Consider the following 22,494-nt stretch of genomic DNA (forward strand, 5'->3'; position numbering starts at 1 on the left):
GCCCAAGCACTCGGTGTGTGGGAGGACTGTCAGGTGTCTGCACAACCAGCTGAACCCCACACCCCCCACACCCATCTCACCAGGTGGCTACACCAGCTGGACTACCCGTCCAGGAAACCCCACTGGTTTTGAGATCTGCACAATAACCCGCATCCACACAACCCTTCACATGTAGACAGTGGGCAAAACTCTGTGCTGACTCTGGTTTCAGACTAACAGCTGGTGTCAGAAGCAGGGTTAGCGAGGGGCTGCAGCAGGACTTCCCCTGCCCTCACTTCTCCCTTTGCCCCACGACCAACTTACTCAGCCCCTGTCTCATCACTCTCACTCCCCACTTTCACAATCAGCTTCTCCAAATTCCTGGTTTATGTCTCTTCCCCCTTATCTAGTCCCCCTACCACCACCTCCCCCCTAACCCAAAGAGTCATTTCTTCACTCTCATTCCTGGGCAGATCACTCGACCCCTTTGTCTGTTTCCTCATCGGGATAATGAGAACATGAACAGTCTCTAACTCACAGATTTTGTGAGGAAACACAACAGCTATTTCAGACAAAACATTTAGCACTGGCATGCTAAAGCCTGTGCTGGCTTTAGTATCTGGCACACAGGAAGCCTCCATCCTCAAAAAGTGTTGAGCACTATTATTATTATTGGTTTTAACATCCCTAGGTTAGCCATTATTAATTGACAAGGAGGTAATCGGGATTGATGACAGATAGAGTAGCTACAAAGATTTCAGAGCAGTGTTTGATGTGTAGTAATAGTAAGAACTCCCTAGTGCTGGCAGTAGTTTCTGTTGTGGTGGTATTGGTGATGGTGATGGTTGTGCTAACCTTGCTGACATAATCAAGCTTAGTTAGCAAGGAGGTAACAGAGATCTGATGACAGAATTACACGAAGGCTTCAGGGCACAGTATATAGTAAGTGCTCCGGAAGAGGCTGCTATCATCATTATCATTGGCCTGTCCTCCCGGGACTAACCAAGGATGTTAATTGGCCCTCAGAGCCCTTTCCCAGGACCCCAGGGAAGATCCAGGCAGCATCTGGAAGCTGTTGGACAGATTGTCTCACCCCACCCCCCACCAGGGGCATGGGAAGGTTGGTGGGGAAGGGGGAGGGCAGGATGGGAGGGGATCTGTTTTCTACTGACTCACTGGCCTCTTTCACCACCTTTCAGCTCCCCCCACCCCAATGCTCATTCATTCACTGGCAGCTTCCCTGCTTGCCAGGACTGTGCTCTGCCTGGGTTAAGATCCTGGCACTAGTTAGCCTAGGTTCAAATCCCAGCCATGCCCTGTGGTCCTGGGAAAGTTCTTCAGTTCCTCTGTGCCTCCTCTGGGAAATGGGAATAATATCAATAACCATCCCAGAGGCTTATCATGAGCTTGAAGTGAGTTGTGTTAGTTGTTCAGTTGTGTCTGATTCTCTGTGACCCCATGGACTGTAGCCCGCCAGGCTCCTCTGTCCATGGGATTCTCCAGGCAAGAATACTGGAGTGGGTTGCCATTTCCTTTTCCATGAAGTGAGCTGGTGCTATATAAATGCTGTTTGCCTGTTTTTGTTTTTGTTTTTGTTTTTTTCTGAGAGGGGTTAAGATCCAGGCTTTGGCTCTATGACCTGAGTTCAAATCCCAGTTTTGCCACTTATTAACTGTGAGCTTGGATAAATCAGTTAACCGCCTGTGCCTCAGTTTCCCCACTGTATTCTTCCTCCATTCATCTGCCCTATCTCCCTCCACTGTTTCTACTTGTTTGCTCTCTGCCTCCCCCCACAGTAGTTGCATACCAAAGTGTTTATTGAAGGAAGGAACCATTTGGGCTTCACCCATGAGGGGTTTTGGAGGATGTGGGTGATCAGATTCTGGAGACTTTAGGGAACTGCATTGGGCGGAATCTTGCCTGTAACCCTTGGCTGAGACCGCCTGGAGGGATGGTGCCTGACGTGGAGACGGGGGAGGGGGTGGTCAGGGCGAGGCTCTGGGGGAGGGAGAGGAGAAGGATGCATCTCCTTTTCGGCAGCCCAGGGCCCGCCCCTAGGCCTCCACGGATGGTGGGCGGATGAGTAATGCATCCAGGAAGCCTGGAGGCCTGTGGTTTCCTACCGCTGCTGCTACCCCGCCCTCGCGTGGATATTTATCCTCCGCAGCTCAGGCCCTGCCGCCATCGCCGCAGACCCAGCGCCCAGAGAGGCTACACCAGAGGTAGGCAGGGGCTTGGGCGGCCCGCGGGGCCTGGAACTGGGCTGGAGCTTTCCTGCCTGATACTCGGCTGCTCATCCTGGCCGGCGGGTACCAGGACCCTGGGCTGGAGCAGGAGAAAAGGGTGGGGACGGGGGAGGGGGGCTGGAATCGCTCTTTCAATCCCAACACCCCCAACTCCTTTGAACCCTTGACATCCATCCCCAGCTCCCCGAAAGCCACGAGCCCCTAAAGTCACAGCTGCCTCCCAAGCTGCCAACTCCCGTAAATTCCCTCTTTGTCCCCCAGCAACCCAAACCCCCGAAGCTCCCTCAGCCCCCACAATCCCCAGCCTCCCAAATTCCCAACTCCCTAAACTCAAAGCTTTCTCTGCACCCTAATTCCTCAGGCATCCCACCCCCTTAAGCCCTCAAACTCTGTCAACTCCTTAATACCCCAAGCTCCTCCAAATTCCTCAACTTCCTTCAACTGCCCCACCTCCCCTACCACTCAATATGCACAACCCCCAAACTCCCAACCTCCCCGCAAACTCCTCCAGCTCCCCTAACCCCAAATTCTTCAGCCCCAACTCCTCAACCCTCCCACTTCTTTAACACCCCAAAATTCTCCAACTCCCCCAGCCCCCTAAACACTGCAGCCCCATAACTCACCCACTTACCTAGTGCTCAAAGTTTAAATTGCTCAAATTCCACGACTCCTAAACTCTCCTGACTCCCTATCCCCCTAAACTCTCCTGGGTTCTCAAATCCCCAAGCCCCTTAAAATCCCCACTGTGTGTGTGTGGAGGGGTGTGGTGTAGAGTGGGGTGGGAGGCCTGCCCAGGTATGTGGATCAGCTGGGCTGGGGGCCCTCTGACCCCTCCTCCCCACCCCCCACAGAACCCACCATGGCCCTCTTTGCACCCATGGCCTCTGGCATCCTGTTGCTGCTGTGGCTCACGGGCCCCAGCCGAGCCTGTACCTGCGTCCCACCCCACCCACAGACGGCCTTCTGCAACTCCGAAGTCGGTGAGTGTGCCCACCTTGCCCACACACTCCCAGCTTTGGTTTCCCTCTCAGTCCAGTGGGGTGCACGAGGGTGCCCACCTCTAGAACAATTCCACTGAGCACACTGACTCTGCTTTAGCTGCTCTGCATCCTCATGCTTTCTTGATTACTCAAGGCCCAGACCAACCTCAGAGCCCTTGTACTGGCTGCTGCTTCTGCCTGGTATACCCATGCCCCCAGGTATCCACATAAGTGGCTGCCTTAAATGTCACCTTCTCAGGATGACCTTCCCTGACCACCCTATTCAAAACTTGAACCCCTGTCCCCTAGTACTCCTGATCCCCCTCACCCAGCTCTGAAGTTCCCTATCACACTTACTACCTTCTAACTTCCCATATACTTATTTCATGTGTGTTTAGTCTCTCTTCTCCTAGCTAGACTGTGAGCTCCACAAAGGGAGAGATTTCTGTGTTTTGTTCCCTGCTGTGTCCCTGACACCCAGAACAGTGCCTGGCACGGAGCAGGTGCTCTAAAATATTTGTTGTGTGAACGAACACAGGATGAATATAGGACAAAGGGTTGAAGCAGTGCTTGGCCAAGAATAGGCATTCAACATACACATGAAGCAATTAACAAATATATAAATCTCTAGGGTGCTGTCTGGCATCCAGCAATCCCTATTTAAGTATGTGCTTTGCTAGTATTTTTGTGATTATTTGTATTGGCCCCTTGCAGTCCCTTTGACTTTTTTTAATTTCCCCTCTTCTTTTGCAGTCATCAGGGCCAAGTTCATGGGGACCGCAGAAGTCAATGAGACTGCCTTATACCAGCGTTATGAGATCAAGATGACTAAGGTAACCCTTCAGTTCTTGCCCCAGCAGTTCCTAACATCTTCCTCCCCATCAGAATAAAAGCCTCTGGCCACCAGTTTAGCGGGGAAGTTAGCTGTGATCTCAGGATGCTATCTGACTTCAGGGAAGAATGTGGAGTGGGAGGACTGTGTCAGTAAAAGACTCTTCCCCTCATCCACTGACAGATGTTCAAAGGGTTCAGTGCCTTGAGGGATGCCCCAGACATCCGATTCATCTACACCCCTGCCATGGAGAGCGTCTGCGGATACTTCCACAGGTCCCAGAATCGCAGTGAGGAGTTTCTCATAGCTGGTGAGGTCCCACCCTATCGTCCTGTGCCACGCCAACCCTCCGCTGCTGCCTGGCAACTACGCAAGTGCAAGGGAAGGGAGGCTCTAAAAGAATGGTCCCTGTTGAAATGAGGAATGCCCCAATTTCAGCCTATCAGAAGGCTGGGGCTTTGCTCAGCGGGTGTCAGTGGTCCTGGGACACCAATCTGGTGCTACTCTGTCCCTGGCTCAGCCAATCAGAAGCTGCCTGTTGACCCCCCCCCCCCAGGACAATTGTCGAATGGGCACCTGCACATCACCACCTGCAGTTTTGTGGCTCCCTGGAACAGCATGAGTTCTGCTCAGCGCCGGGGATTCACCAAGACCTATGCTGCTGGTTGTGAGGAATGCACAGTGAGTGCCTGGAACCTGCCCACCTCCTGGAGAGCAGTCCTTGGGCTTGTCCCCAAACCATGGCTTGTTTCTTGCTCCCTCTAGCTATTCCTTGTCCCCATGGCTGCTCCCCAAACCCTAGGGATATTCCTGATCTCTCTTGCTGTTCCCTCAAGTCTGAGACTGTTCCTCTGGACATTCTGCTTGTTCCTTTGCCCTGTGTCTGATACCTGGGGATTCACAGTTCCCTGGACTGTCTGCCTGCTTTCTGTCCCTCTCACTCCCCCTTGTGACTGCTCTGCCACTCTGAGGGTTCCAGGATTGCTCTGATGGCCCTGGAAGTCCTCTGACCCCAGTGACTGTCTCTGAGCCCCATGTTTCCTTCTTAGGTTTGTTTCCTGCCTGCCAGCTATTCCCCATCCAATGGGACGGGTCCCCCCAGGTGACCTGCCTGACTGCTCCCCTACCACCATTCCAGGAAACTGATCTTTGACACGGATTGCTGTCATCTCACCAAGCCCTGACTGTTCCCCACAATGGGAGGGACTGTTTTTGAGTCTGTACCCACGTTGGGTGACACCAGGTCTCCCTAGCAGCTCTGTGTTAACAGCTGAGGAGTGGAAAGTTCTCTGGAGGGGCAGGAGGAGAAGCCCTCAGAGCTGTTCCGCCTTCCCCTCCTCCAGGTGTTTCCCTGCTCATCTATCCCCTGCAAACTGCAGAGCGACACTCATTGCTTGTGGACGGACCAGCTGCTCACAGGCTCTGACAAGGGGTTCCAGAGCCGCCACCTGGCCTGCCTGCCCCGGGAGCCAGGGATGTGCACCTGGCAGTCCCTGCGGCCCCAGGGGGCCTGAACCCTGCGCAGCAGAAGCCGAGCTTGCACAGTGTTCACCTGTTTCCACTCCCACCTTTCTTCAAGAGGATGAAATAAAGAACTACCACCCAGCAGGCAGTCTCCCTGTGTAGTGTCTGGGGACAAACCCACGTCACTTGACCTGGTGGGGGTACCCTGGGACCAGTGCTGAGGAGTGACGGGTGTCCACTGCTTTTTATATTTTATATACAGTTTGAGGTATTGATAATTATTCTCTACATTGGCATTAGCACTGCTGTCATGTAGCCTGCCTTACCAACCATGACTTACTGGATTATCTCTCTACTCAATACTTTAAAGTATTTTACCAGACTAATTTGTAGTTCCTACTGCATTGAGCTTTCTAGTTCAGAAATTATCCTACTGCTGCCACATGGCAGGGGCTTCCCAGGTGATGCTAGTGGTAGAGAACCTGCCTGCTAATGCAGATGTAAGAGATGCAGGTTCAATCCCTGGGTCGGGAAGATCGCCTGGAAGAGGAAATGGCAACCCACTCCAGTATTCTTGCTGGACAATCCCATGGACAGAGGAGCCCGGCGGGCTACAGTCTATAGGGTCGTGGAGTCGGGCACGACTGAAGTGACTTAGCACACATGCGTGCATACCAAATGGCAACCTCACTGGCAAATTCCCCTATTCACAAATCCCTCCAGTGGACCAGCTCATTGACAAATGCCCTATCAATCATTTGTATACAGCTCTCCTCGCTTCAGGTGCTGTCCTGATGTCATCCAGGGAGGACGTTTTACCCCATCCAAGCCTGTGGGTGTCACTGTTGCAACCTTAGGTTTTGTACTGTGAGTCTGACTTGAGTGAACAGGAAGACTTCCAGTAGGCCCAGAGGTCCCCCCCAATCCCTGTCAACATAACTCAGCCAGGGCCTCTGGAAGAAAGGGCAGCCCTGCCTCCCACCCATGGCCTATGGGAGATTCCTTGGAAGTGTTCATCTGGGGACAAGGAGGGAGGGGGAGAAGGCGTGATCTGAAAATCCCCAAGTTCTGCCCTTCTTCCCTCCCCCCTATTTCTGCTCCCCTCACTCTTTTGATCAACTGAAGCAGTGAAGTGCAGCTAGGGTCCAAAATCAGGACCAACCAGGTGCATTAGCTCACCCGCACCTCCACCTTCCCCTACACAGCTGTCCATTCACCAAAACTTAGGCCTCTAGACTCAAGCCTCAGCTTTCTGGTTCATCTTCCTTCCAAAAACCTGAGTGAGAGGCCTTCCAAACACTCCCTTCCTCATGACTCCTTGCTTACACAGCTTGACCCAGGCCCTTCTCAGTCCCTAAAACCTGCCCCTTACACTCCAAAGATCCAACTGAAGTGAGGCCCCTGGGAACTGGGCTTTCAGATTGGTGCAGACATTCAGTAGAACACTCAAGTGTCCTGTTGACCAGAATCTGCTTTACGTAGATCTTTGTCAAAGGAAGGGCTTCCCAGGTGGCCCAGTGGTAAAGAATCTGCCTGCAATGCAGGAGACCCAGGTTCAATTCCTGAGTCATGAAGATCCCCTGGAGGAGGAAATGGCAACTCACTCCACTATTCTTGCCTGGAGAATCCCATGGACAGAGGACCCTGGCAGGCTATAGTCTATGGGGTCGCAAAGTTGGACACAACTAAGTGACTAACACTTTTACTTTGTTGAAGGAAAAGACTTCCAAATTCCCTCCCATCAGACTACCTACTGGTGCTACCAGTAAGAACCCAGGTCTCCTCCAGGACATTCTGGGTCATCTAGTATGGCCCCCTGGATCCTCTTGGTCCATGTCCTTTTGTACTCCTGGAAGGTTCTACCAGGTCTCAAGGTATGTCCCAGGGATGGATGTGCAGATATTTCCAGCAACAATTTTTGTCTTAACATTTACATGTTGGTTATGCCCTGGGAGGATTGAACCCTGTCCACCAAAAAGGGCAAATGGCAGCCTCTGCTGATGGTTACAAAGAAAGGACCTGACAGTTCACTAAACCCTAGTACCAGCTCCCTGCACTCTTACACTGTTTCCTGACCCCAGGGCCTGTTCTCTGCATGTATGCATGTGTGTTCAGTCATGTCCAACTCTTTGCAACCCCATGGACTATCACCTGCCAGGCTCCTCTGTCCATGGGATTCTCCAGGCAAGAATACTGCAGTGGGTAGCCATGTCCTTCTTCCAGGATCTTCCCGACCCAGGGATCAAACCCACCTCTCCTGCATTGGCAGGCAGATTCTTTACCGAGACACCTGGGAAGTGCCCTGAGCTCTCCATTAGTTTACCCCTGGGAAGAAGGTGAAGTGGAAAGTGGCAGTAGAAGGATGAAGCCTATTGTGGAAATGGTTCTCCTGCCAACCTGCCCACCTACAGGTAGTGCCCTGGATCAGGACTCAATACTTTATGGGATAACCACCAGGCCCTACTGCAGCCCTTTTCACAGTCTCAGCATACAAGATCACCTCCCCCAGACCCCAGCAGGAGCTCCAGGCAAGATACATGTAGTCCTGGGGTCATTACACCCCATCATTCTTCTGGAAAATCAACTAAAGGACTTCTCTGGTGGTCCAGTGGTTAAGACTCCACACTCCCCATGTAGGGGCCACAGGTTCGATCTCTGGTTGGGGAACTCAGAACCCGCATGCTGCACTGCACCGCCGCACCCCCCCCCCCGCCGAAAAAAGAAAATCCACTAAAGTGAGTAAACTGAGTTGCCCTTCACCCCTAGCATTCCACATGTCTGTGTGTGAACCTCTGATTGGAAGAGACTCTGATGGCTGAGAAGAAGCAAGTCAGGGCGGGTGGCAGTCTGGAGAGGTGTGCAGCATGGGGTCCAGCTCCACGGGTAGCCTGGGGGCTGGCCCTTCTCACCCAAGCCTCAGTTGTTGTTCAATCGCCCAGTTGTGTCTGACTCTGCAACCCCATGGACTGCAGCATCTGTCCCTCACCATCTCCGGAAGTTTGCCCAAGATCATGTCCATTGCGTTGATGATATCATCCAGCCATCTCATCCTCTGACACCTCTTCTCCTGCCCTCAACCTTTCCCAGGATCTCCCTGAAAGATGGGCCTTGCAGTCCCTACCCAGAATCCTTCTGAAGTCTGTGCTAGCGTTAGAGGATGATTAATGAGTGCATTCACCCACTGGGTATTTTGGGGGTGTCAAAACACATGAAACTCTCATAACAATAACTTCCTGTATAATGTTACAGTAATTTAAATTTCTAGACCGGTAGACTTCACTTTCGCCTTTCACTTTCTTGCACTGGAGAAGGAAATGGCAACCCACTCCAGTGTTCTTGCCTGGAGAATCCCAGAGACAGTGGGCCCCCGTCTATAGGGTTGCACAGAGTCGGACACGACTGAAGTGACCTAGCAGCAGCAGCAGCAGCAGTGTAGTGTAGTGATTAAGAACCTAAACACTCAAGCCAGGTCATTTGCATTCAAATCCTGCCCGTTACATGTACTAGCTCTGTGACCTTGGGGAAATTACATTACCTCTTTATACCTCAGTTTCCACCTCTGTAAGATTGGTATAAAATGAATGCCTAACTCATAGGCATGTAACTTTACGTGTAAAGTGCCTGGAACACTGCTAGGTACATAGCACTTGTAAGTATTAATTAGGAGTAGTATGATAAATGTAATTTGCTGTTTAATAGTGATTATCTGTATCACTAATGATTATTTACAATATTTAAAATCATGTTTAATGTTGGGAATGATAATTTACAATATTAGAAATAATGTATATTATCAGTAGTAATAATTGAATGCACCCTGGAAACCTTAGTTTAACTCATCATCCTGATAATCTTCCCCAGAGATGTAACAAATATTTAATATGCTCATGTGTTACTTTTGCTTATTATATGAGACTTTTACACTGCTTCCCAGTGTCCAAATCACACTTACAAATACTGACATTTTCAAAGACTTCTGAGGACAAGCCCTCCCCTCAGTGATAACGTTGCCCACTATGAAGTCCTCACTGTGGACAAATCATCACATTTATAAATCTCTATTGCTGCCAAAACTATAGGTGACAAGTCTCTAAGCCCTTGGCATATTTCTCCTTTGAAATGTCCCCTCTCTTCACTGCACAAATTCCCTTTTCCACAAATATCCCAGTAACGAATACCTCTGTTGAGCTACCTTCTTTATTCATAAACATCTGATTGATGTATCTCCATTGATGACCTCCAACTGACAAATCTCCCCATTCACAAATACCCAGGAGCAATCTATCATCCACTGATGGACTCTAGTGACAAATATCTCTCTTGATGATTACCCAATCCGTTGGCACATCTCCTATGACCACTTAGTTGACAAATCTCTCTATTCATGAATACCTTTCTATGACATAATTCTCATTGACAACTTCTATCAACCAATCTTCCCAAGAATACATTCTACTGGCATATCTCCCCATTCAGGCATGCCTATCAAAATGCTCTCATTGTCAAATCTTACCATTCAGAACCATTCGGAAATACTCACCATTGATATCTACCTCATTGCTAAACTCACCTGAAAAGTCTTTCTATTCATAAAGCCTCATCCATCCATATAGCCCCTACTGAGTGACCACCCTTCCCCACTGACACATTTCCCCATCCTTAGATATCTCTAGTTGGAAAATCTCCCTGCTGAAACAACTCTCAATATATTACCCTATATGTTGAAACATCTCTCCATACTCCCAATGACAGATGAAGAGGTAGAACAATTCTTCCCTTTTCATCAATACTGACTGACACTTAGGTCTCACTCTCCAGCCTGGGACACCTCCTAAGCCAGTAGTGATGAAATCTGAGGACCAACCCTAGTTATAACATAGAGCGTCCACCAAAGGAAATGATTAGGGTACACATACTCTCTGGATGTAGAGGTGAAGGTGGAGCTTGAAAAAAGAGATTAGTTGAAAGTCTGCATAGGAAGTTGTTAGAATCCCAGACACTCCCCAAATACCAGTCCCCACTGCAATAGAAGGCTGAAGATATGAGCGCTTTAAAAAGCAAAATAGAGAGTTCATGTGGGCAGGAACGCCCAGGCCACACCTCTTTGTTGTTAACTATTTATCCACCACTGAGCCTGGGCCTCCTGCTGAATCTTTGTGAAGAGTTACAGCTCTGATGGGTGGAGGTGGGGCCACTGGTACCAGAGGGCAAGTCTCAGTGTCCTTTCCCACCATCACATCATGAGGGCCTCCTCTGACTCCAGGCCCCTGGAAAGCAGTAGTATTAATTAAATGTTCCTTGAATCTTCTCCTGATTGAGGGTGAGCTGGGCCAGGAAAAGCTCATGCTTCAACTCCACTCACCCTCACTGTGTCTCCAGGTCCCTGCCATGAGTCCCAACTTCCTGCTGGTCCCTGCTTTGTTCCTGGCTCTGTCCCTGACCAGCCTCAGGCTGGCCCTCAGGTGCTACCAACCACACCCCCACACTATTTATTGTAACTCAGATGTGGGTAAGTCTGGGCAGACCTCAGGAAGACCTCTAATGCAGGGACTCACAGTGAGGTTCCAGAAGAGTGGATAAAGCCCTGTGAGGTGGTTGAACCTAAACAACAGTTGTTCCGCCAACTTTTTTTTTTCCCAAGTCTTGGGACAGGGAAAATCTTGAATGTTTAAAACTCAAGGGATCCCCTGACACATTTCTCCCACCGTTTATCCCTGTGGCTTAATTCCTGGGTCTTCTTACTGAGACCATGAAGCATCATGAGTTCAAAACATCAAGGCACCCTGCTCACCTCCTTCCCCATATCCGTCTCCTCACCAAAATACAGGCCCCTGACCTTGTTCTGGCTGAGGGAATAGGGTGGGTCTTTGAGGCCCCAAAACTAGGGGCGTGATACTAAGACACAACCCCTCATCCATTAAGTATTCTTCAGTCCCAGGGTCCCTCTCCTTTCCCCCCCCTCACAGACAATCAATGTTCTAAAAAACCCAGAATCAACGTTTCTGGGTCGTGAAAGTACTCAAATATAAAGAGCAATATGGTTATATCTATCTATCTACACACCACAGCAGTGGTAACATCCCTGGGGAGAAGTTTTCTTCTAGGAATTCCTTATCTCAGGCCAGCCTGCATGTCCCTACCCTGCATGGATGCCTCATCTTCAGGCCTCTCTCTGTCCCAGCCCTAGAACAAACTGTCCCCTCCCTGGAGCATTTTCCACCAAGTACTCCTAATCCCAGCATGCTGTGCTCCTGATTTCGGCCATCCACAGAAAATTCTGTCCCCAACCCATGGTGTCCTGGATCTTTGGGACTGAGCACTTGGGGATCACAATCTGTCCCAGCCAAGGGACATCTGGTCACACTTTACTGACCATCAGGGAATGGCATTCACCCCATTTAGGCTCTCTGATGGATGAGAAAGTGCACTGAGTTGTGTAGTCTTGGAAGGGGCTCAGGGAGGAGTATATCAGGGAGGGGTCCTGATCATCTACAGATATGCCTGCAGGAATTCCAGCAGAGCTATTTAAAATCCTAAAAGGTGATGCTATTAAAGTGCTGCACTCAATATGTCAGCAAATTTGGAAAACCCAGCAGTGGCCACAGGACTGGAAAATGTCAATACTCATCACAATTCCCAAGAAGGGCAGTACTAAAGAATGTTTAAAACACCAGACAACTGTACTCATCTCCCATGCTAGTAAGGTTATGCTCAAAATCCTTCAAGCTAGGCTTCAGCATTATGTGAACTGAGAACTAACTTCCAGATATTCAAGCTGCATTTAGGAAAGGCAGAGGAACCAGAGATCAAATTGCCAACATTTGGTGGAACACAGAGAAAGCAAGGGGATTCCAGAAAAACATCTACCTGTTTCATTGACTACACTAAAGCCTTTGGCTGTGTGGATCATAACAATCTGTGGAAAACTCTTAAAGAGATGAGAATACAGGACCATCTTACCTGTCTCCTGAGAAACCTGTATGCAGGTCAAGAAGCAACAGTTAGAACCTTGAATGGAATAACTGATTGGTGCAGGATTGGGAAAGGAGTACAACAAGACTGTTTATTGTCACCCTGTTTATTTAACTTATATGCAGAGTACATCATGAGAAATGTTGGGCTGGATGAATTACAAGCTGGAATCAACATTCTGGGACAAATACCAACAACCTCAGATATGCAGATGATACCACTCTAATGGCAGAAAGTGAAGAGGGACTAAAGAACCTCTTGACAAGGGTGAAGTAGGAGAGTGAAAAAGCCAGCTTAAAACTCAATATTAAAAAACTAAGATCATGACATTTGGTCCCATCACTTCATGGCAAATGGAAGGGGAAAAGGTGGAAGCAGTGACAGATTTCCTCTTCTTGGGCTCTAAAATCACTGTGGATGGTGACTGCAGTCACGAAATTAGAAGAAGATTGCTTCTTGGCAGGAAAGTTATGACAAATTTAGACAATATGTTAAAAAGCAAAGACATTACTTTGCCGACAAAGGTCTGTATAGTCTAGGCTATGGTTTTTCCAGATGTGAGAGTACTGTACATAAAGAAGGCAGAGCACCAAAGAATTGATATTTTTGAACGGTAGTGCTGGAGAAGACTCTTGAGAGTCCCTGAGACAACGAGGACATCAAACCAGTCAATCTTAAAGGAAATCAACCCTGAATATTCACTGGAAGGACTGATACTGAAGCTGAAGCTCCAATACTTTGGCCACCTGATGGGAAGAGCTGACTCACTGGAAAAGACTCTGATGCTGGGGAAGATTGAAGGCAGGAGAAGAGGGTGATAGAGGATGAGACGGTTGGATGGCATCACCAACTAAATGGACATGAACTTGGGCAAACTCTGGGAAATGGTGAGGGACAGGGAAGCCTGGTGTGCTGCAGTCCATGGGGTCACGAAGAGTCAGACACGACTTGGCGACTGAGCAACAAAATGCCTGCAGACACAGATCCAGCTCTTCCCTGTTCTTTCTGTTCCTTGCTCTTGTTTGCTGGTCCCTTGTTCCTCTCCTGGTCCCCTGCTCCTGCTCCTTCTCCACGTTCTATCCTTGTCTTCACTCCTGCATCTTCTCCTCATGCTCTTCCTTCTTTCCTGATTCACACTCTTCCTTGTTTCACTGCTGTTTGCTAATTCCTTTCACAGGTCCCTGGTGTCTGGGCCTATCCTTCATCCTTGCGGCCCTTCTCTTCCAAAAGCAGAAGCTATGTAGAGAAGCACATGGAGCAGTGTTCTGCCCAATCACCCCCAGGTGCCTCCCTGCCACCCCTGCAAAGTCACATACCTGAGTATCAACTTTGCACAATCCCTGTGGAGGGACCCTGAGTACAATGATATGAAGGCATAAACTTTGCTGTCTTCCTTGGTGACCTGATATCTGCTATTGAATCTTCATGTACAACAGCCTCTGGCCTTGGACCCAGACTTCTACTCAGCCACAGTGGGCTGGGGATGCTTCACCTTCTTCAACATCATAAACCAGTCTAAGCCCTTCAACCTCCAATCACCACCTCCTCAAGCCTCCGAAAGACTCCCAGCTCCTAACTGTGCTGGGGCTCTATCTGGTTCATGTTCTGTTTCTTGATCTGGATGCAGAAGAGAGGACTATGTTCACTGTGTGAAAATTCAGTGAGCTATATACTTATGATATGTTCCCTTTTCTGAACTTGTTACACTTCAATGAAATTGGCCCCTCAAAAGAAAACCCTGCAAACTACAAAAATATACTGTGCAGCACAGAGAACATAGCCTTATTTTATTATTACTATAAATGGAATATAATCAAGAAAAATTGTGAATCACTATGTTGTACACCTAAAACTAATATAATACTGTAAATAACTTATACTTCAATTAAAAAATAAGTTAAAAAAGAAAGGGAATAAATGAAGTCCCCCACCCTCTTAACATATCTCCCTGGCTTTTTCCTTCAATTGCTCCCTCACTCCTGCACTCTCTCTTTCACACAATCCCAAAGTCACTTACCCTGCTGATTCTGACCGTGAAGCACCCTCTCTTTCCTTATATCACAGGGACCATGAATCCTGGGCCCAGAGAAGGGACTGGATCCAGAGAGGCCTTGGGTTCAGACTCTGCCTGTCACATCATGAACCCTCTACAAACATTTGCTGAGCCATAAATCGCCTGGAGTGCAGGTAGCAAGGAAAGAGAAGTCCCTATTCCCATAGCAACCCACCCTCTAGGTCTGCATAACCAAGTTGATGTAAGTAGATCACCAGGCTAGGGAAGTTTGGGTGAAGAGAAGTCAAACTGTACCCCACACTTGACTAGTAAATATTTAGACACACTGAGCTAAGCATCCTAGAGGATTCCTGGTGGTCTGCAAACTGCATGGAAGTAGATAAGGTAGCGGGGACAGAGTTCTGATGTGTCTGCCATCTCAGCTTCCAAGTGTGGGGTTGGGCAAGCCTGTTCCCACAAATCCAGGGCCACCTTTTACCCCTCCATGTTGTACAATGTTGTTGAGAAAAGAGGAAATAGGGCAGGCAAGCTGGCTGACAAAATGTCTAATGCTTCTGCCATCACCTGCCACCATTACCCACCATTAACTGTCTTCCTCTGAAGGCCCGTTCTTTCTGTCCCTGACAAAAATAGCCTTTGTATAGCTATAAAACAGCCAGGAGGTACTATCAGGAATTAATGAGAAAATATAGCTATTAAGATAGCACTGAATTGGAACAGGTATAAAGAAAGTGACCAGTGGACTAGAACAGACTCCTGAACTTGCCCACACATACATAGGCATTTAGGATATGATGGAGGTGGCATACCAGATCAGTGGGGAAAAAGGGTTATCTATAAAGGAAAAGATGAAACTGGATCCCTACCTATCTCATACTGTATACAAAAATCAATTTTAAAGAACATATGTAATAAAGATGTTTGGAAGACTGCTAGGATTGCTATATTGAGAACAGCATTATGTAAGTGAATGGATGCAACAGCCATTCCGTAATGCATGTAGAGAAGTGTTAAAGAAATGTAATAAAGACGTTTGTAAGAATGCTAAAAAGAGAAAGGAAACCAATTTCAGATGGATGAAGAATTTAAATGTCAAAAACAAATCTTTCTCCTTGTATCATCTACTAAATTTCCATTGTACATGGATCTAAATCTGGACTTTGCATTTTTCTTCCTTTAGCCTGTTAGTTTGTCTATCCATGTGTGTCATATTGTTTGAATTAGAAAAGCTTCATAAAATGTTTGCTTGCAAAAGCATTAAACTCCTTGTAGACTGGAAAGGCTAGTCCCCCCTCAAAGCTCTTTTTTAGGATTTTCCTGGCTATTCTTGCATGTTTGCTTTTTCATATGAACTTTACAATCAACTTCTCCAGCTCCAGATAACAGCTTATTAGGGATATTTGGGGAGATCATATTACATTTATAATTAAAAAATAGAGACCTAAGAAGGGAAACTGATATCTTTATGATCTTAATTTATCCTATCCACAAAAAGGAATGCCTTTCCATTTGTGTAAATCTACCTTTGAGTCTTTCAGGAGTGTTTTAAATTTTTCTTCATAAAGTTTGCACATATCTGTTAAACTTATTCTGAAGCATTTTATCTTTTTTGTTGTTACCTCAAATGGGGTTTTCTCTTCTGTCTGGTTAGTTGTATATATGGAAACTACTGACTTCTGTATGTTGATTTTATATTCTGCTGTTACTATTATTGTTTGAATTTGTTATTGAATCTCCAGGGAATTTCTAGGTATACTATCATGTAATCTATAAATAGAGATATTTTTACATCTCATTTACCCATTTTTACATCTATAATTGTTTTGCCTAGTCTAATTGCATTGGTCTAATACCTCTAAATGCAAAAAGGCAAAATGGTTGTCTGAGGAGGCCTTACAAAGAGCTGCGAAAAGAAGGGAAGCTAAAGGCAAAGGAGAAAAGGAAAGATATAAGCATCTGAATGTAGAGTTCCAAAGAACAGGAAGGAGAGATAAGAAAGCCTTCCTAAGTGATCAATGCAAAGAAACAGAGGAAAACAATAAAATGGGAAAGACAAGAGATCTTTTCACGAAAATTAGAGATACCAAGAGAACATTTACTGGCAAGATGGGTACAATAAAGGATAGAAATGGTATGGACTTAACTGAAGCAGAAGGTATTAAGAAGAGGTGACAAGAATACACAGAAGAACTATACAAAAAAGATCTTCATGACCCAGATAACCATGATGGTGTGATCACTCACCTAGAGCCAGACATCCTGGAATGTGAAATCAAGTGGGCCGTAGAAAGCATTACTACAAACAAAGCGAGGGGAGGTGATGGGATTCCAGCTGAGCTATTTCAAATCCTTAAAGATGATGCTGTTAAAGTGCTGCACTCAATATGCCAGCAAATTTGGAAAACTCAGCAGTGGCCACAGGACTGGAAAAGGTCAGTTTCCATTCCAGTCCCAAAGAAAGGCAATGCCAAAGAATGTTCAAACTACTGCACAATGGCTCATTTCACATGCTAGCAAAGTAATGCTCAAAATTCTCCAAGCTAGGCTTCAACAGTACGTAAGCCAAGAAATTCCAGATGTTCAAGCTGGATTTAGAAAAGGCAGAAGAACCAGAGATCAAATTGTCAACATCTGTTGGATCATGAAAAAGGCAAAAGAGTTCCAGAGAAACATCTACTTCTGCTTCATTGACTACACTAAGGCCTTTGACTGTGTGGATCACAACAAACTATGGAAAATTCTGAAAGAGATGGGGATATCAGATCACCTTACCTGCCTCCTGAGAAACCTTTATGCAAGTCAAGAAGCAACAGTTAGAACCAGACATGGGCCAAAGGACTGGTTCCAAATTGGGAAAAGAGTATGTCAAGGCTATATATTGTCACCCTGCTTATTTAATTTATATGCAGAGTACATCATGCGAAATGCCAGGCTGGATGGAACACAAGCTGGAATCAAGATTGCTGGGGGAAATATCAATAATCTTAGATATGCAGATGACACCACCTTTATGTCTGAAAGCAAAGAGGAACTAAAGAGCTTCTTGATGAAGGTGAAAGAGGAGAGTGAAAAAGTTGGCTTGAAACTCAGTATTCAAAAAACAAAGATCATGGCATCTGGTCCCATCACTTCATGGCAAATAGATGGGGAAACAATGGAAACAGTGACAGACTTTACTTTCTTGAGGTCCAAAATTATTGCAGATGGTGACTGTAGCCATGAAATTAAAAGACGCTTGCTCCTTGGAAGAAAAGCTATGACCAACTTAGACAGCATATTAAGAAGCAGAGCCATTAGTTTACTGACAAAGGTCCATATAGTCAAAGCTATGGTTTTTTCAGTAGTCATGTATGGATGTGAGAGTTGGACCATAAAGAAGGCTGAGTGCCAAAGAATTGATGCTTTTGAACTGTGGTGTTGGAGAAGACTCTTAAGAGTCCCTTGGACTACAAAGAGAACAAACCAGTCAATTCTAAAGGAAATCAATCCTGAATATTCATTGGAAGGACTGATGCTGAAACTGGAGCTCCAATACTTTGGCCACTTGATGCAAAGAGCCCACTCATTAGAAAAGACACTATGCTGGGAAAGATTGAAGGCAGGAGGAGATGGGGACGACAGAGGACAAGACAGTTGGATGGTATCACTGACTCAATGGATATGAGTTTCAGCAAGTTCCAGGAGATGGGGAAGGACAGGGAAGCCTGGCTTTCTGGAGTCCAGTCCATGAGGTCACAAAGAGTTGGAGAAGACTGAGCGACTGAACAACAACAACAATACCTCTAAATACAGTACTGAAAAGGAGTAGAAAGAGTGGGCACCTTGCTTTGCTCCTCTCCTTAATGGAAACGCTTTCAATGTTGTCCTATTAAGTTGACAGTAACTTTTAGATTGAGGTATACAAATTTGATCATGTTAAGAAGGCATGAGTTGATTTCTATTTTTGAATGATTTTATTAGAATGGGTGCTAAACTCTGTTAAAGGCTTCAAAAATATCTATGAAAATGATCATATGACTTTCTCCTCAGATCAATTAATATGTTGCATTATATTGGGTTGGCCAAAAAGTTCATTCTGGGTTTTCCATAAGATGGTACAGAAAAACCCAAATGATCATTTTGGCCAACCCAGTGTATTATCTATAACAAATCATTCTTGCATTCCAAGGGGGAAACTTACTACACAGTTATATTATTTTCTTAATATAGTTTTGGATTTGTTTGCTAACATTTTCTTTAGGATTTTGCATTGATATTCATGACTGAAAATTGCCTATGATTTCTTTTTTCTGTTGTCAAAGTTATAACTGCTTTAGAAAAGTAATGTGGAAGTTTCTCTTCATTTTATGTTCTTTGGAATAATTTATGTGCCATTGGGATTAACTGATATCTAACAGTTTGGTAGAATTCCCCTTTGAAATCGTTTGGGCCTGATGCTTTTTTAAGGAGGTAGTTTCTTAATAACTTTCTTCATTCAGTTCAGTTCAGTTGCTCAGTTGTGTACGACTCTTTGCAACCCCATGAACCATAGCACGCCAGGCCTCCCTGTCCATCACCAACTCCCAGAGTCCACCCAAACCCATGTCCATCGAGTCGGTGATGCCATCTAACCATCTCATTCTCTGTTGTCCCATTCTCCTCCTGCCTTCAATCTTTCCCAGCATCAGGGTCTTTTCCAATGAGTTAGCTCTTAGCATCAGATGGCCAAAAATTGGAGTTTCAGCTTCAATATGAGTCCTTCCAATGAACACCCAGGACTGATCTCCTTTAGGATGGACTGGTTAGATCTCCTTGCAGTTCAAGGGACTCTCAAGAGTCTTCTCCAACACCACAGTTCAAAAGCATCAATTCTTTGGCAGTCAGCTTTCTTCACAGTCCAACTCTCACATCCATACATGACCACTGGAAAAACCATAGCCTTGACTAGACGGACCTTTGTTGGCAAAGTAATGTCTCTGCTTTTAAATATGCTGTCTAGGTTGGTCATAACTTTCCTTTCAAGGAGTAAGCATCTTTTAATTTCATGGCTGCAATCAGCATCTGCAGTGATTTTGGAGCTCAAAAAATAAAGTCTGCCACCGTTTCCCCATCTATTTGCCATGAAGTGATGGGACCAGATGCCATGATCTTCGTTTTCTGAAAGTTGAGCTTTAAGCTAACTTTTTAATTCTTCTTTTTCACTTTCATCAAGAGGCTCTTTAGTTCTTCTTCACTTTCTGCCATAAGGGTGGTGTCATCTGCATATCTGAGGTTATTGATATTTCCCCCGGCAATCTTGATTCCAGCTTGTGCTTCCTCCAGCCCAGCGTTTCTCATGATGTACTCTGCATAGAAGTTAAATAAGCAGGGTGACAATATACAGCCTTGATGTACTCTTTTTCCTATTTGGAACCAGTCTGTTGTTCCATGTCCAGTTCTAACTGTGGCTTCCTGACCTGCATATAGGTTTCTCAAGAGGCAGGTCAGGTGGTCTGGTATTCCCATCTCTTTCAGAATTTTTCACAATTTATTGTGATCCACACAATCAAAGGCTTTGGCATATTCAATAAAGCAGAAATAGATGTTTTTCTGGAACTCTCTTCCTTTTTCCATGATCCAGTGGATGTTGGCAATTTGATCTCTGGTTCTTCTGCCTTTTTTAAAACCAGCTTGAACATCTGGAAGTTCACAGTTCATGTATTGCTGAAGCCTGGCTTGGAGAATTTGGAGCATTAATTTACTAGCCTATAGCAGATTGAAAAGCAGAGACATTACTTTGCCAACAAAGGTCCCTCTAGTCAAGGCTATGGTTTTTCCAGTGGTCATGTATGGATGTGAGAGTTGGACTGTGAAGAAAGCTGAGTGCCCAAGAATTGATGCTTTCGAACGGTGGTGTTGGAGAAGACTCTTGAGAGTCCCTTGGACTGCAAGGAGATCCAACCAGTCCATTCTGAAGGAGATCAGTCCTGGGTGTTCTTTGGAAGGAATGATGCTAAAGCTGAAACTGCAGTACTTTGGCCACCTCATGCGAAGAGTTGACTCATTGGAAAAGACTCTGATGCTGGGAGGGATTGGGGGCAGGAGGAGAAGGGGACGACAGAGGATGAAATGGCTGGATGGCATCACTGACTCGATGGACATGAGTCTGAGTGAACTCTGGGAGTTGGTGATGGACAGGGAGGCCTGGCGTGCTGCAATTCATGGGGTCGCAGAGTCGGAGATGACTGAGTGACTGAACTGAACTGAACTGAACTGAGATGAGTGCAATTGTGCGGTAGTTTGAGCATTCTTTGGCATTGCCTTTCTTTGGGACTGGAATGAAAACTGACCTTTTCCAGTCCTGTGGCCACTGCTGAGTTTTCCAAATTTGCTGGCTTATTAAGTGCAGCCCTTTCACAGCATTGTCTTTCAGGATTTGAAATAGCTCAACTGGAATTCCAGCACCTCCACTAGTTTTGTTCATAGTGAAACTTCCTAAGGCCCACTTGACTTCACATTCCAGGATGTCTGGCTCTAGGTGAGTGATCACACCATCGTGATTATCTGGGTCATGAAGATCTTTTTTGTACAGTTCTTCTGTGTGTTCTTGCCACCTCTTCTTAATATTTTCTGCTTCTGTTAGGTCTCTACCATTTCTGTCCTTTATCGAGCCCATCTTTGCATGAAATGTTCCCTTGGTATCTCTAATTTTCTTGAAGAGATCTCTAGTCTTTCCCATTCTGTTGTTTTCCTCTATTTCTTTGCATTGATCGCTGAGGAACGCTTTCTTATCTCTCCTTGCTATTAGTTCTATGGAAATTGTTGTGGTAAGCTCAAATGGGGTAAATTTTGGTAAACTATGTTCCCCTAGAAAATTATCCATTTCCTGTAGGCTTAAATTTTTATCTGGGAATGCCTTTTTATATTTTGACTTTTGGAATCATGCTAACATATTACATTTAAATACATAAAATTAAGTCAGTATAGATAGTAAAAAACCTAAAATTTAATATAAAGGGAAACAAACTATATTTGAAATAAAATAAGTAACACAACTGTTTTGAATGACAAAATGAACTAAACCATGTAGCATTTAAATATAGTACTTTGTATATTCTCATCTAAAGATATAAAAAGGGCAAACAAATCTCAAGTTATACCTTACTGTGGTTGTTTTTTTACAGTGGTAAGGGTGTTGAAATTCTAAAAATATTTTTTGTGTATTGTAAGATTGAGCAAATGAGTAAATATGTTGATGATGTTGGAAGCTAGGGCTCTCAATGTTAGAGAAGAGAAATATAAATATGGAATGGGGAAAGGCTAGAAGGAACCTTATATTGTGTTGGATTAGAATTGAAAGTATCCATGGAATTCCCTGGTGGTCCAGTGGTTAGGACTTGGCACTTTCAGTGCTGGGGGTCTGTGTTCGATCCCTGGTTGGGGAACTAAGATCCGAGAAGCTGCGTGGCATGGCAAAAAATAAAAGTATCAGTATGAGCACACTGCATACAATTTCATATATGTGTATATATAAAATTTCATATGTATATATGTCATAAACCACTCCAATAATCTTGCCTGGAAAATCCCATGGACAGAGGAACCTGGTAGACTACAGTCCATGGGGTCACAAAGAGTTGGACATGATTGAGCAACTAAACAGCAACAAAAATATATTTCCTAGCTCGGCACAATGAGACAATTTAGAAGCAAGGGCGTTCCAATAGCAATGATCTAGCTTAGCTCCCAAATCCTGACTTTGAAATACCATTATCCTAGGGCAGCAAAAGAACAAGATATACCTGGAGGAGAAGTCAGCAGAAATGCCAGAGTAAGTGCCTATAACAGTCCTCTCCTCTGTAAAAGCAATGAGAATACTGGCAAAAGTGGTCACAATGAACTTTGTCAGAACTCTGAAAATTGAGCATAGGTTTACAGTAATTCAAGAAGTATTTATTCAAGAAAAAGGCTGAATCTCACTAAGAACAGTTAAGTTTTGTGACATTTGAACATTTTCTGTTCTTATTCTCTTCTTTCCACCTCCCGAAC

At 45.7% G+C, this 22,494-nt stretch overlaps 2 protein-coding genes across 2 annotated transcripts in view; one reads left to right on the forward strand and one right to left on the reverse strand.

Annotated features, from left to right (window-relative positions):
* The window catches only part of SYN1 (synapsin I), a 53,279-nt gene that overhangs the window by 8,029 nt on the left and 22,756 nt on the right, over positions 1–22,494 (reverse strand). The gene's annotated exons all lie outside the window — the stretch shown is intronic.
* On the forward strand, positions 2,066–5,638 carry TIMP1 (TIMP metallopeptidase inhibitor 1). Its single transcript, XM_052663782.1, has 6 exons — positions 2,066–2,201; positions 3,077–3,205; positions 3,959–4,038; positions 4,221–4,347; positions 4,594–4,718; positions 5,381–5,638. The coding sequence occupies exons 1-6, from the start codon at positions 2,066–2,068 to the stop codon at positions 5,549–5,551; spliced, it is 768 nt and encodes a 255-aa protein (XP_052519742.1). The 3' UTR covers positions 5,552–5,638.

This window comes from Budorcas taxicolor, chromosome X (genome assembly GCF_023091745.1).
Source record: "Budorcas taxicolor isolate Tak-1 chromosome X, Takin1.1, whole genome shotgun sequence".
Classification (NCBI taxonomy): domain Eukaryota; kingdom Metazoa; phylum Chordata; class Mammalia; order Artiodactyla; family Bovidae; genus Budorcas; species Budorcas taxicolor.